The sequence below is a fragment of the Mastigoproctus giganteus genome, chromosome 4, assembly GCF_048544385.1.
Source record: "Mastigoproctus giganteus isolate SK-2022 chromosome 4, ASM4854438v1, whole genome shotgun sequence".
NCBI classification, from domain to species: domain Eukaryota; kingdom Metazoa; phylum Arthropoda; class Arachnida; order Uropygi; family Thelyphonidae; genus Mastigoproctus; species Mastigoproctus giganteus.
In genome coordinates this window covers 183,758,805-183,772,039 of record NC_143578.1, presented here as the reverse complement: position 1 = coordinate 183,772,039, position 13,235 = coordinate 183,758,805, and the positions used below count along the sequence as shown (strand labels likewise).

The 13,235-nt window shown below is 35.3% G+C and overlaps 1 protein-coding gene across 1 annotated transcript in view; it reads right to left on the bottom strand.

The window, feature by feature from the left end:
• The window catches only part of LOC150087240 (myb-related protein B-like), a 279,695-nt gene that overhangs the window by 186,367 nt on the left and 80,093 nt on the right, over positions 1-13,235 (bottom strand). The window contains exon 2 of the mRNA XM_090371905.1: positions 10,827-10,929. Within this exon, the coding sequence (XP_090228031.1) occupies positions 10,827-10,929 (103 nt within the window). The remainder of the gene's footprint in view (positions 1-10,826; positions 10,930-13,235) is intronic.

Sequence of the window (13,235 nt, the reverse complement as noted above, 5' to 3'; positions counted from 1 at the left end):
AAAAAAAATGTTAGATTGCCAGATTCGGCAGATGCTAATAGGATCTATTCTGCTTCTGCTTTGAAAGAGATAGTCTTACAATGGAGAAACCTCGGTTATCTGATCCAACAGTGTTAATATATGGTGTCCATCATGAATATGCTAAGGAGGAAATACTTGATGATCTCTTCGTTAAAAACTTAGACTATAGTTTCTCGCAGGATGAAGTTAAAGATGAGGTGACTTTCAGATTTAGTTCTGGATCAGGTGCAAAGGTAGTTAATTGGGTGGTCGGATTTAGTCCTCGTATGATGATGTATATTTTGGATAATGATAGACTATCTAAGATTTACATTACACAGGTTCTGTAGGTTTATGATTGTAAGCAAGTGTTTCCATTGTTTGGGGTATGACCACTTGGCACAATTTTGTTCACATAAGGCAGTTTCTTGTGGACAATATGCAGAGGGTAGTCTTCTCTACGGAGATTGTCCCCATAAAGAACTCTCCAAACTGTATCAACTGCAAGAGACGTGGTAGAGATTACAATCAATCTGTAAGGGATGCCAAGTGTCCAGAATACTTAAAAGCGGTACAACTTACGGACAGCAGAACCAAACATGAGTGATAATGGTTCAAATTCAGCAACAGACTTGGCTGATAAGAATCCAATTTTAGGTAATATTATATATGAGAGGATAAAAGTTCTTCAGATAAAACGGTCAGTGCTGCAGAGTGGCAATGGATGAAATTAGAATAACAGCATTTGAAAATAATTTGATATTATTTGCATACAGGAACCCTTTCATTCTTTTCAGGTAGTGGGTGGGGCCCACAAAGTTATGGGTTTTCCCACCTCGGCAAGAATTATTCATTTGCCTGACTCCAAAAAGTGCCATAGTTGTTTTAAATAATGATCTGGTTGTTACCAACATTACAGGTCTCTGCATGGACACTGTGACCTGTTTAATGATTTCTACACCTTTCATAAGTTTTTACATTGCATCTGTTTACTGTCCAACCAACTGATGACATACAATTGACTCTCCATCGCTTGGACAATACGTGTACTAATTTCGCTTCTAAAAATCTTATAATAACAGTCGATCTAAATGCCAACTTCTGGCACAACAGTTTTACCGACCCTAGGGGATTAGCTGTCGAAGATTTAATTTTATCCTACAACTTAAGTGTGCAAAACTTGCCTGACAAGCCGTTCACATTCTCTATTGTGAATGGCAAATCAAACATAGATGTCACTGTTACCACGGTTAAAATAGATGAAATTCTAACTGACTGAGATGTTATTCCAAGCCTTGTGAATAGCGACCACCATGCTATTGTATTTGGTTTGAAGCCTCAACAGCAATATAATGATTCACAGCCACAAGATCTTAGACATTTCTCAATGAATACCATTAAATGGAACAAATTCAAAGATTATCTTCTCACCATTTTCTCTGCAGATGTTGTAGACAGTTTAAACGTTATGACGGCAATGGAATTTACAAATTTCGTCCAGACCACCTGTATTTGGCAATGGAGTACTCAGCCAAAAGAAAGCAGACCAGAAGAACTTCTTTTTACTTGATGGTCTTCAGATTTAAGTAACCTGCGAAAGCAAGTTCATCAGGCTAGAAAAGAATTCCAGTGACAGAGGCACCTTTCTGCCAAGGATGTTTGGACCCATGGGGAAGCTTACAGTACCCTAATGAAAACCTATCAAAAGGTAATTGCCAACTCAAAAGATTTTGATATCCGTTACAAAATTTTTTGTAACGGATATCGGAAATAAAGAACCATGGGGCTTGGTTTACTGGATATCAAGGAACAAAATGGCTTGTGGAGATGTTTATAACATAGTTAAAGTAGATGGTCAAGAGACTCAAGACTGGATGTCTACGGTGGATTCCATAATTAACAACCTATTCTCCAAAGATATATCGGATCTAGATTCACCTGAAAAAATGCAAATACGTCATGATAACGAAAAGTATGAAGGACCATCGGACACTGAACCCTTTACACTCCTGGATTTGGGCTCTGCCATGGCAAAGCTCAATGGTAAGAAATGCCCAGGTATTGACCTGATTAAGAATACAGTCATAGTTAAATTTTTTGAAATTTTTCCACACATTCTTTTAAATTTAAGGAATGAGTGTTTACTAGAAGGAATATTTCCTCGTCAATGGAAAATAGCTCTACTAAAGATACTGCACAAGCCTGAGAAATTAATATCAGATCCATGAGCCTACAGACCTATTTTGCTTTCAGTCAACCTGGAGAAATTGTTTGAGCGAATGTTAGCCCGAAGAATCCAAAAAATGCTAGAAGATCATCAGTTATGTTCAGAAGTACAATATGGCTTCAAGAAAGGATAGTCGACTGAAGTAAACACACCTGCTAAATATGTACTCGCTGTGTTTGTGGACTTTCGGGGTGCGTTTGACACTTTATGGTGGGAAAGTGCCCTCAGGAGTTTGAGATCTGCAAAGTGTGATGCGTACATCTATAGTGTTATGTGATCGTACTTTAGCGACAGACATATTAAGATGGTGGCAAAACATCTTACGTACTGGGCTCAGCTTTCAAGAGGATGCCCCCAAGGATCAGTGTTGGGACCTCTCCTCTGGAACGTTGTGTTGAATCAGTGGTTAACAAGGGAACACAATGATATCAGTAAGATAGCCTATGTGGATGACTTGGTGATCGTTGCTGATGGAAGCACAAAGAGAATAACTGAAGAGAAAATACAGCCTATCTTGGATGATTTGATGGTATGGGCTACAGTCAACAAACTGAAAATATCCCACAGTAAAACCAGTTTTATGACTTTTAAGAACCATTTTCGCCACAATGACCACCCAGAATCAAACTAAATAATACCTAAATTCCCTATGTATCCCAAACTAAGTATTTGGGTATCACCTTATATGATAAACTCAGTTTCTCCCTCATGTTAAAACTCAAGGACAAAATCCGTTTTTTCACAGCCTCAGTTATCAGAGTCTCCAGGAAAGAGTGAGGATTATCATAGAAAACTTTAAACCTTTACTATAAAGCCATATTTTTGCCTATTATATCATACACAGCAAGTGTTTGGTACCAAAAAGTATCAAAAGTAAAAGTGAAACAGAAACTTATTTCCACACAAAGATCAGTTAGTTCTTCTGACGATCAATAATATTCCAAGTAGGGCTTGCATAAAACCGAGAAATTTCAAAACCGAGTTTAACCGAAGTTTACTTTTAAAACCGGTTTTAAAACCGATTTTCTCAGACTTAGGGAAAATAATTAAAAGCTTATAACACAGGTATTTATTTTATCTTGGGTAGATTGTACAAATCGTAATCAAATCTTTTAAAGAAAATCTATCACCTCTTATAGTAAAAAAATTAAAAAAATTAAAATGCTCCGAAAAAGTAACCAGCTTGAGATTATAGAAAATTACAAATTGTATTCAAATCCTTTGAATAAAAACTATCTTCTCGTATAGTAAACAAAAAAATAATAAGCCCTATAATAATAATAATAAATAAATAAAAATAATGTGAAAAAAAAGAGCTTGGGGAAAGTATTTTACTATTTATTGCTCAGCTTTTTTCTGAAAATGACCCTTTAAAAAACACAGTATATTAAGCATTTTTCCTGATAGATTGACCTTATTTTTGTGTTAAAGAGACTAGTAATTGAAAACACTGTCTCAGATTGGACACTTGTTGGTTTAATGGTCAGCAGTGCTCTATAAACTTTCTCCAGCTTTTCACTTCTACTGCTAGTTGCCTCCAAAATTTTAAATTCTTTGCTGATTTCCAATTCACTGGGATATTTTGAAGTCTCTTCAGTTAATCTCTTTATTACACTATCATACTCTCGCATGAGTGTATCCCCAACATCGGAACTAGACGAGTCTTTGTTTTCTTCTAAAAGAACGGTTCGTTTATTTTCAGTTTCTTCATTCAACGCTAAGACTCCTTCAGAATATTTTCCAAATAATGTCTGACAAATCTCTTCAGCATGCTTTTTCAAAACTTGCTTACTTGGAAAATCAAAAGTTCTTGAACCTGAATCTTCTTTCCTAAACTATTTGTGGTTGTGTAGATAGCTCAGCAAAGCCACAGTTTGGCAATTTCGTCTTGCATTGTAACGCTACAAAAGGCTTTGGTGAAACTTTAAAGCAAATGGGGTTTCTGCTGTATCAAGCTTAGCAAGCATAAATTCTATTGAATACTCTGCTTTAAGTAAGTCTGTATCTTCTGAGGTTATAGCCTTCAGAATCATTTCAACTGTTCGCAAAGTTTCACATAACAATTCAAGTGTTTTCCAGTCATCGTCAGACACAGCTTCAGTTGACAGTACTGCACATAGAGCATTTGGAATGCAATTTTTCAATTTCAAAAATCTCTCAATCATATAGAATGTGCCATCCCATCTAGTCTTGCAATCTAATGTAAGTTTATATTCTTTCCCATTAAATTTTGCTTTAACAAAATTTTGTAATATGTCATTTTTGGTAGGCGATTTTCGAAAAGGCTTGCAAATTTTTCTGACTCTGTTAATAGTTTGTGCAATATTGGCCATTGGATTGAAGAAATAAATGAGCTCATTGGTAAAGTCGGTTTGATAAAGCATGCCTTGCTGTCTTTCTTTAAATTCTTCATCATCACTAATTTCTTCATTGTCTTTGGGAGACTCAGAGACTATGGCACCATAATTGATTGCTTTTTCATAAAGTACATCTATAACTGACAGATGTATACAATGGGTTATACATTGTTGATGATCAGGCGTAATTTGCTTGCCAAACTTAATCATCATTGCTGCTCCATCGGTGGTGCAGGCAACAATATCCTCATCCAAGTTCAAACCAAATTCCTTCAAGTGTCCATTCACAATTTGCTCAGTTCTTCTACTATCAAGTGAACCATTAATCTCAATAAGATCTAACGACCAATGATTGTCTTTTGAATGCATATTTATATTCATATGCCTTTTATTTTGTGTAGACGTATATTCGTATGGAGTCAATGAATACCGTGCACCCAAAACCAATGCATTTTTGAAATGCTGAATGAGTTCTTCTTTCTTAGTTTTATGATAATTCAGAACCATATTTTTAATTCCACTAACTGAGGCTGATGGTGATTTATCGTATTTATTTCTCTGAAGGTGAAGGCTTGATTGTATAAACTCACTCTTGGCAATTGAATTAAAAGAAAATCCATCTTAAGCAGCTAATTTTGAAATCTCTTCTTCCATAGATTTTTTAAGGATAAAGTTTTCTAATGTTCTTACCATTTTTACATAAGGTTCACTGTTATCTGTTTAATGCCAATCTGAAGCATTTTCTTTAAATGCAACATGAAAGATGATGTAGATCCTCCAGACGACTTCATTATCTTCTGAAATTTCGAACATTGTGCTCATCTTTGCTTTTTCGAGCAAAATAATTCCATACATTTGATTTCATCTTAGACATATTAAGAGTAATAAATATTAATTAGTAGGAATTTATATCACCGACAATTTTAAATAAAAATATTGAAGATAACAAAGGCACAATACTATGCGTCACTCCCGCAAGCACTGAATGAAGAGTCTAAACAAGGCAAGTTTCAAAATTTTCACGAAATTTTTTATTTATTTACTCGCAATTTTTTTTCCCCCAATTAAATCTATTGTATTTTCAAAATTACATAAAAGCTAAATTTGGTAAAGCTGCTTTTTGGAGAACATTTGATCGCAAATTTAATAGGAATAAAGAAGCAAAAAACTTTCTACGATTGAAATTTGATGCAATATTCAGCGAATCTGTTTCTAGTGGGTAACCATCAATAAGGCGCGTTCCATAACTTGCCTGGCGAACAAGATAGATGGAATGGAGAAATGTTGAGCATTTTCTTTTACACTATCGCTCTGACTCACTCAGTTGTAAATGAGTACACTTGCATCGTGCCATGATACAGGTGGGGAGATAAAAGGTACCCCTCCTAGATTTGGGCCACTTGCCCATGAGATTCGTACCTTAAAATAAAATTAAAAAACATGTTTAAAACGCAAAGCAGTTGAACGATCCAGACAAACGAACAAACAAAAGAAAACGTTCGTAACAAAAAACTATATTTGACGGCTAACTAAAAAAATATTCAAATCCGGTTTTAGAAGCTCGGTTTCGGTTTTAACAACTTAATATGAAAACCGGATTTAACCGGTTTGCAAGCCCTAATTCCAAGGACTGTTTCAAACAACACACTCCAAATACTTGGCAGTATGATTCCTGTAGATTTATATATTGCTTTCTGGGGTTTGATTTACTATCTAAAAAAAAAGGACAGTCTAAGAGATTGCTTGGAATTACACTGACCCAGCCAGTGTCACGATAACGTAAAATTGAGAAGAAAAGGCTTTTGGAAGGAATTTACTGTTGTCCGGCAAAAAATATGGGATGAGAGTGAATTTGGGCTTGTAACAACAAATTATTGTGCAAGTGGAATTCTCAACAACTCCTGGAGTTATTTCATGGTTTAGGCCTTCTATGACAACTTCTTATCTGCTAACAGGGCATAGGTCCCTCCAGGCTAAGTTATTTGAGCGTGGTCTGGGGCCTGATCTGCACTGCACATGTGGGGAATATGAAACGTGGATTCGTGTACTTCTAAACTGTCCACTGTACTCTCAACCTAGAGCGGATTTAATGCCTGCAGTTCCAAACTTATTGGAGAACAATGTAAATATCTTAGTTGAAGACCATAATAACTTTACTGCTCTGCAAACCTTCTCAAGAACAGTTTTCATATTGGGGACTCAGCTAAGAACTTCAGCTTCTCCTGGGTAAAAGACAAAAGGTTTATGTGTAAACAGAAGATTTATGTGAATTGTTATTGTGTTGAGTTATGTTAATTAATGTTGCATTGATTTATGTTAATTAATGTTGCATTGATTTATGTTAATTAATGTTGCATTGATTTATGTTAATTAATGCTGTGGTGATTTATGTTAATTGTTATTGTAAAGATTGGTTTCTGTGAAACACAAGGTTTATGAGAAACATTTAGTAGCTATGTCATTGTGCTTGTCGGCAGGTTTGAAAGTTCTAGAGGACTAGAACAGTGTTGTTAATTGTCCATTGTATGTAATTTAATTATATATTGTTTTCATGGTTCTCAGGAATTCAGAGACTCTGAGCATATTTAAAACAAGTGTTGTATATATCTGTTTAATATAATAATTACTATTTCTTGGTGGTAGTCAGGATAATTTGTGGAAGTTCTCCACTAGTAATTCACTTGTCGGCACCCACTGGTATTGCACTACATCTGGTTGGCGTGGGACTTGTGATTTGGCATAAACAGATAACGTAAACCCGGGCCTAGAGAAGGGCACCAAGCAGCAACTGCCTTGTATTGGCGGTGGTACAATACCTCATACATGTTTTTAGGCTAGCTTTGTAGAGGTTCTACGCCAAAACAGATGAACTAGGTGGAGATGGGCTTTTGCCTAGGAGCCACCCTTGATTCTGGGATATAAGTACGCAGTGCACCAGGAGGTCAAATATAATATAGTATCCTATATAAACGAGAATGTTAATGTATATAAAATTGTATATATATCTTCTTGTAAGTATTATATATATATGCAATAATTATGTGTAGGAATAAATGGAAATAAACAAAAAATGTACATATAGTTATCAAGAATAGGCTTAACATGAACAGGCATTTTCCCATCTCCATTTAACATTCTAGAGATTTCTAGAATTTTTAATTGAGTAATCAAAGAAAACACTTTTGTGAAGTGTTCTCTTTGATTATAAAGGTACTGGAAATTTCAGCTGTGTAAACCAAGAATAAAAGCACATGATCATTAAAATTGTGCAGGATCTTCGAGACCCTGCACATGGATGCATCCAGATAAAGATGTAAAGTCCTGTGTCCACTTCAAGAAATATAGTGAGTATAAAAATTAACTTTTACCACATTCTTCAGGTTTGTATTCATAAATTTCACTAGAATCCATAAGAAAATAAATACAGTGCAACCTCAATATAAAACGCTTCCTCATACCGTGGTTTCGAATATACCACTGGCATAATCATGTCCCCTAAAACAAGTTATAAAAAAAGTAGTGTTCTAAGAACTAGCAATTTCGTATTGGAAATTGGAAAAAGTGAATACTACTGCACATCCTACTACCGTATTCCCAAGAGGGGAAATTAGCAAAAAATTGGCTGTTTATTTGCTTTCATATATTCAGTAGGAGTGATTTTTGAAAACAAAGGACTCATCAGAGATTAATTACTGTAAACATCCAGTTTCTCTCCTCAGCTAGAGATGCAATAAAACAGTATATCAGTGGAACGCTAATTACAAACAGCAACCTCTGTAAGGGAACACAGCTACCGTTCATCAAGTGAGTTATATTAGTTACATTAGTTACAAAGTAAATTTTTCTAAACAACAGCACATGATATACTTTCTTCAGCTAGAAGTTATACTTAGGATAGCAAAAGCTAAGGGCTAAACTAGGCAAAAATATACATGAACTGACAAGTGATTTATGGAGAAATCATGTGACTTCGCCTCAGCACTATGATAGGCAGGGCAGTTTTGATTTAGTTTTCTCAAAACAGTAAATTCTGTAAATGGAAAAATTAGTAAATCAGTAGGACTCAAGTAGCAGATACCAAAAAAAAAAAAAAAAAAAAAAAATTATGCAGCTAAAGAAAAGTTAAAGATTATTGAGAGAGCTGAGTGGCAAAACAAAATGCAGTCTATTTCATGAATGTGCAGCTCCAGAAGGAATGATCTGTAGTGTATATATGAAAGAGGAAGAAAAATGGCATTCATTCATAGACTCTATAGAAGATGAAGTAGGCCTCCAGAGAAAGAAAACTACACTCTGTGAAAACAGTAATGTGAACCAATGCTTATATAAGTGGTTTCTACAAAAGCGTAGTGAAGGAGCACCAATATATGGGATAATTTTGAAAGCACAGGAAATTAAATTTCATTAGCTACTTGGTGAAGACAATGGCACATTTAAAGCTTCTGAAAGGTGGCTTTGGAAATGGAAGGCTCATCATGGGATATCCCAGATTAGTCTTGTAGGCAAATATGCATTTGGTGACATTACAGCAATAGAAGCATTTCCCAAATTTCTGCATAACATGATTCATGATGACATTCATGATAAACAGTTGTACAACTGTGACAAAACAGAGCTGTACTATAAACTTCTTCCCGGCAAGTCACTGGATATTAAAAAAGCATCCAACAAAGTGGGCAAGAAAACTAACAAAGAGAGAACTATTGTGTAACCATGTGCAAACAAGGCTGAATATCACAAACTAAAGCCATTGTGCATCAGCAAAAGTCAAAGTCCCTGGTATTTTAAGAATGTCAACGTGGAATCTCTACCTGTGATTTATAAAAACACGTCCAATGCTTGGATGACGAGTGATATTTTTGCTTCCTGGTTTGAAAGTGAGCTGTACCACTGGTGACACTCCACTTGACTTCCTGCCTTAGTCTCTAATGCGCCAATAAAACCCAAGCAAACCACTTGCCTTCCAAAAAACTTGAATAAAATGCTCTGTTACTATTGGATCACTGCCCAACTCATTCTTCGGCTGATGACCTGAAACTGAAAGATGGCAAGATCAGAGTTACAATTTTGCCAAGGAACACCACTGCACTATTTTAGTCCATGGATCAGGGCATTATCTGAGCCTTCAGAGCTTATTATTGTGGTAAATTACTTGCTGGTGTTGTGAACTCAGAAATACAAGTTCTAGAATTTCTGAAAACATTAACACTGAAAGATACTGAATACAATATTGGATTAGCATGGAAGAAAGTAAGCTCAACAGCAACCGAAAACTCCTGTTTGTTTGTTTGTTATTTGGTTTTTAGGAGCATTAGCAACTAAGGCCATATTGCTCCGGGAATATGCGGTGGTCATTCCCTGACCTTTCCGCGTCCTCCGTATTTGGTGGTGACAGGCTCGAACCCCGGTCTAATCAAGAAGCGTGTGCTATGCACTGCTGCTCCTTCCCACCTGGCTACGGAGGCGCCCGAAAACACCTGGAAAAAAAGTATTGGAAAAGATGAGATCACTAATAATAACCTTGAATTAGCAGCATTTTCAGAACAAGAAGCAAAAGCTGCTTGCAATGTACTCAATGACAGTCTTGGAACAAATGACCTGGCTGCTTGGATTGGGCTGGATACTGAAGCTCCAGTTGTACACTAACTGAGCAAGGAAGAAATTGCAGCCTCTGTGAACAGTGACATAGGGAGTGACTCAAAAGATAATGTGGATGACTCGTGTTAAGGAAAAAGCACCAGAAATTAACAAAGTGCTTGAAAACATTACTGAGGTGATGGCATGGTTAGAACATCAGAGTGATAGTGAACATCTTTATTTATTGTATCTGAGCATTATTAAGAATTATGTACTGGGGAAAAAAATGCTGTCATCAGTTCTGGCAAACTAAATTACATGACTATTTCAGAACAGATACATAAATTATAAGTCCATAACAGCATTATGTATTAGTAGAATGTAAAGGGAATGATATAACCTTAAATACTTTGTCTGTATATTCATAAAACATTAGCAAATAAAATATTTATTTACTAATAAAGTGTATTTACGTTAAAAAACTGGGAAAAAAATTGCAAAATTTTTTGGCACTTCTCTTATAATGCAGTTATTAAAGTCGTCACCTGACACCCATGTTTTATCAAGGCTGCACTGCAGTTCATAAGGATGTTAAAGGATACAATTTCCAAAATATTGATAAGCACGAATAATATACAGTATACAAAACTGTGGTTTCATATTACCTCTTCCTTTTGCCAACGACCTCTATTAATAATTTTTGCTGGCTGGGTCATTGAATCATCTGAATCCTCATCTTCTCCACTAGTATATGAAGGCCTTCCTGATCTGGAAATAAAATAAAAAATGCATTCCATTAAAAACCACAAAATAAACATATTTAAGTATTTGTTGGTTAGAATTTGTTACTTAGTTTCAGTTAGAATAATGTAATTTTTTTGATATACAAAATGAGTAAATATAAATATACATAATTTTTTGATATATGAGGCTGTTCAATAAAAATCAATCAATTTTTTTTTCTCTGACAACATGACTATTAAACATCCATATTTTGACGGTCCTTTTCAGAGTAGTCCCCATTTTATGAAATGCACTCACTTAAAGGAGCAGCAAGGAAAACATTTCCAGTATTTCCAACATTTCTAACCAAATGATTAGAAGAATTAGCTTAATATTTTAGAAATTTCAAGGGCACAAATCACAGAATATATGGAGACACCAATACTAAAACCTCAAAGCATAGAGAAAATAATTTGCTCAGTATGGTCTTTTACACGATCACTTTACATTAGGCTAAAGATGGGCGGAGCCATTATAACAGTAATAGGAACTTTTGCGATATATGACTACTAAAGTGCATGCCATAGGATCAAGTCTATATTCTTCAACAAAAAAATGCATTACTATTTTTTTTTAATTGTGGCACTAATATATTAGCTGCGAAAAAAGTTTTGACCCATCACACACATCAATGTTTTCTGAGGATCACATGTGCATTCAGAAAAAAAATAACCTTAAAAATCAGCAAGAAATAATTCAAAATTTATTCACTTTTTGATGCCTCTTTTACTTTTAATCTATTATATGAATACAAATGTGAAAAATCCATTTTTTTTATATATTGAAAAGATGTAAAATATTTTTTGCCAAGGTGTGAGTAGTCTTGGAACCCAGGGTGCACAAATACACGTTATATGCAAACATTTCTGCCATTCTTCAAAAACATGGCGGAAGCCATTTTTTGACGTGCATTTGAGAATTGCCTCCAATGTCTTTACTTCTTCTGACGAAAGAAAAGGCTTTCCTCGCAGCTCCTTTTTAACTTTGGAAATAAAAAAATAAATAAATCCAAAGATGCAAGGTCAGGGCTGTAGGGCAAATGAGGAATATATTTGACATTAATGTTGGCTAAGTACTCAATGACAGTATGAACACCTCACATGCTTGATGACAGTATGTGAGGCCTTGCACTGTTGCGATGCAGCATCCACTCACCTATGTGTAGTTGTTGTGGTTATTTGTGACGAATGTCATCCTACAAAGTGTGCGGTGCAGTTCTATAGTAAGGTCCCATCATATGACATGGCACATGCTGGTAAACCATTCCTTGAATGTCAAAAAAAGAGATGACCATAACTTTTCCTGCAGAAGCCATACCTTTTGCTTTTTTATTTTATTTTATTTTTTTTTTGGTGTTGGCAATGACAGACTTCTAAACAGAGCTTTGTTGCTTACTCTCTAGGGAACGTATCCCATCTGTACAAGGGGAATGTATCTTATCTGCTGAACTCTCATTCTGGTACTGGGCCCTCTCTCAAAATCCTCACTGAACTTTCACACAACTTCTGTCCCATTCAGACATACAGTAATTTTAAATAGAAGGTGAAGTATAGGCCTGCTAGAGATATTTTTAACTTCTATGACTCTAAGAGCAGAAACTGTAAAGTCATGGTACCATTGGAAAGTAATGGACAACTACCAAACAGTTGTTCAGAGAGTTTCAAAACTACTCAAATATCTAATTGTACAATTCTGGAGTGGGGGTGGGGGAACTGTTATAATCAACTACAGTGATTTTTTTATTCATATGAAAAACATTAATTATTATTTGGAAACAGAAATTAACACTTGAATTATATTTAGTAGCATTGAGAATTTGTGCCACAACATGTTCAATGTGTCTTTCAGGTTTATCAATAATGTATTGCAGCCAAATGTGAAGTTACAAAAAACAAATGTTTTCCCTGATAGAGCTAATATTTCACCTTCAATCGCTTTCTTCACCACAGTAATGGTTCTTCTGAAACAGTCTTTGAAATAACCCCAGAGATAAAAATCATATGGGTTTAAATCAAGTGATATGGGAGGCCATGCAAATCCTTTATACAGTAAAATCTCGTTAATACAATCTCGTTTATATGAAGCACATACCATTCCCCTGCGAAAGGATAGGCTTTTCTATGTAATATATTCTTTTATTACAAAATTCAGTTAATATGTATTACAAAGTTCTTTTTCAGTTCGCGAGAAATAAATATTGTCATTTTGAATGTTTAATACAAATCTTGGCAGAGCTGTCCAATTATTGCCTCTGGCCACCCGGCTCCCCACTTCCCGAAGGATGGAACTGA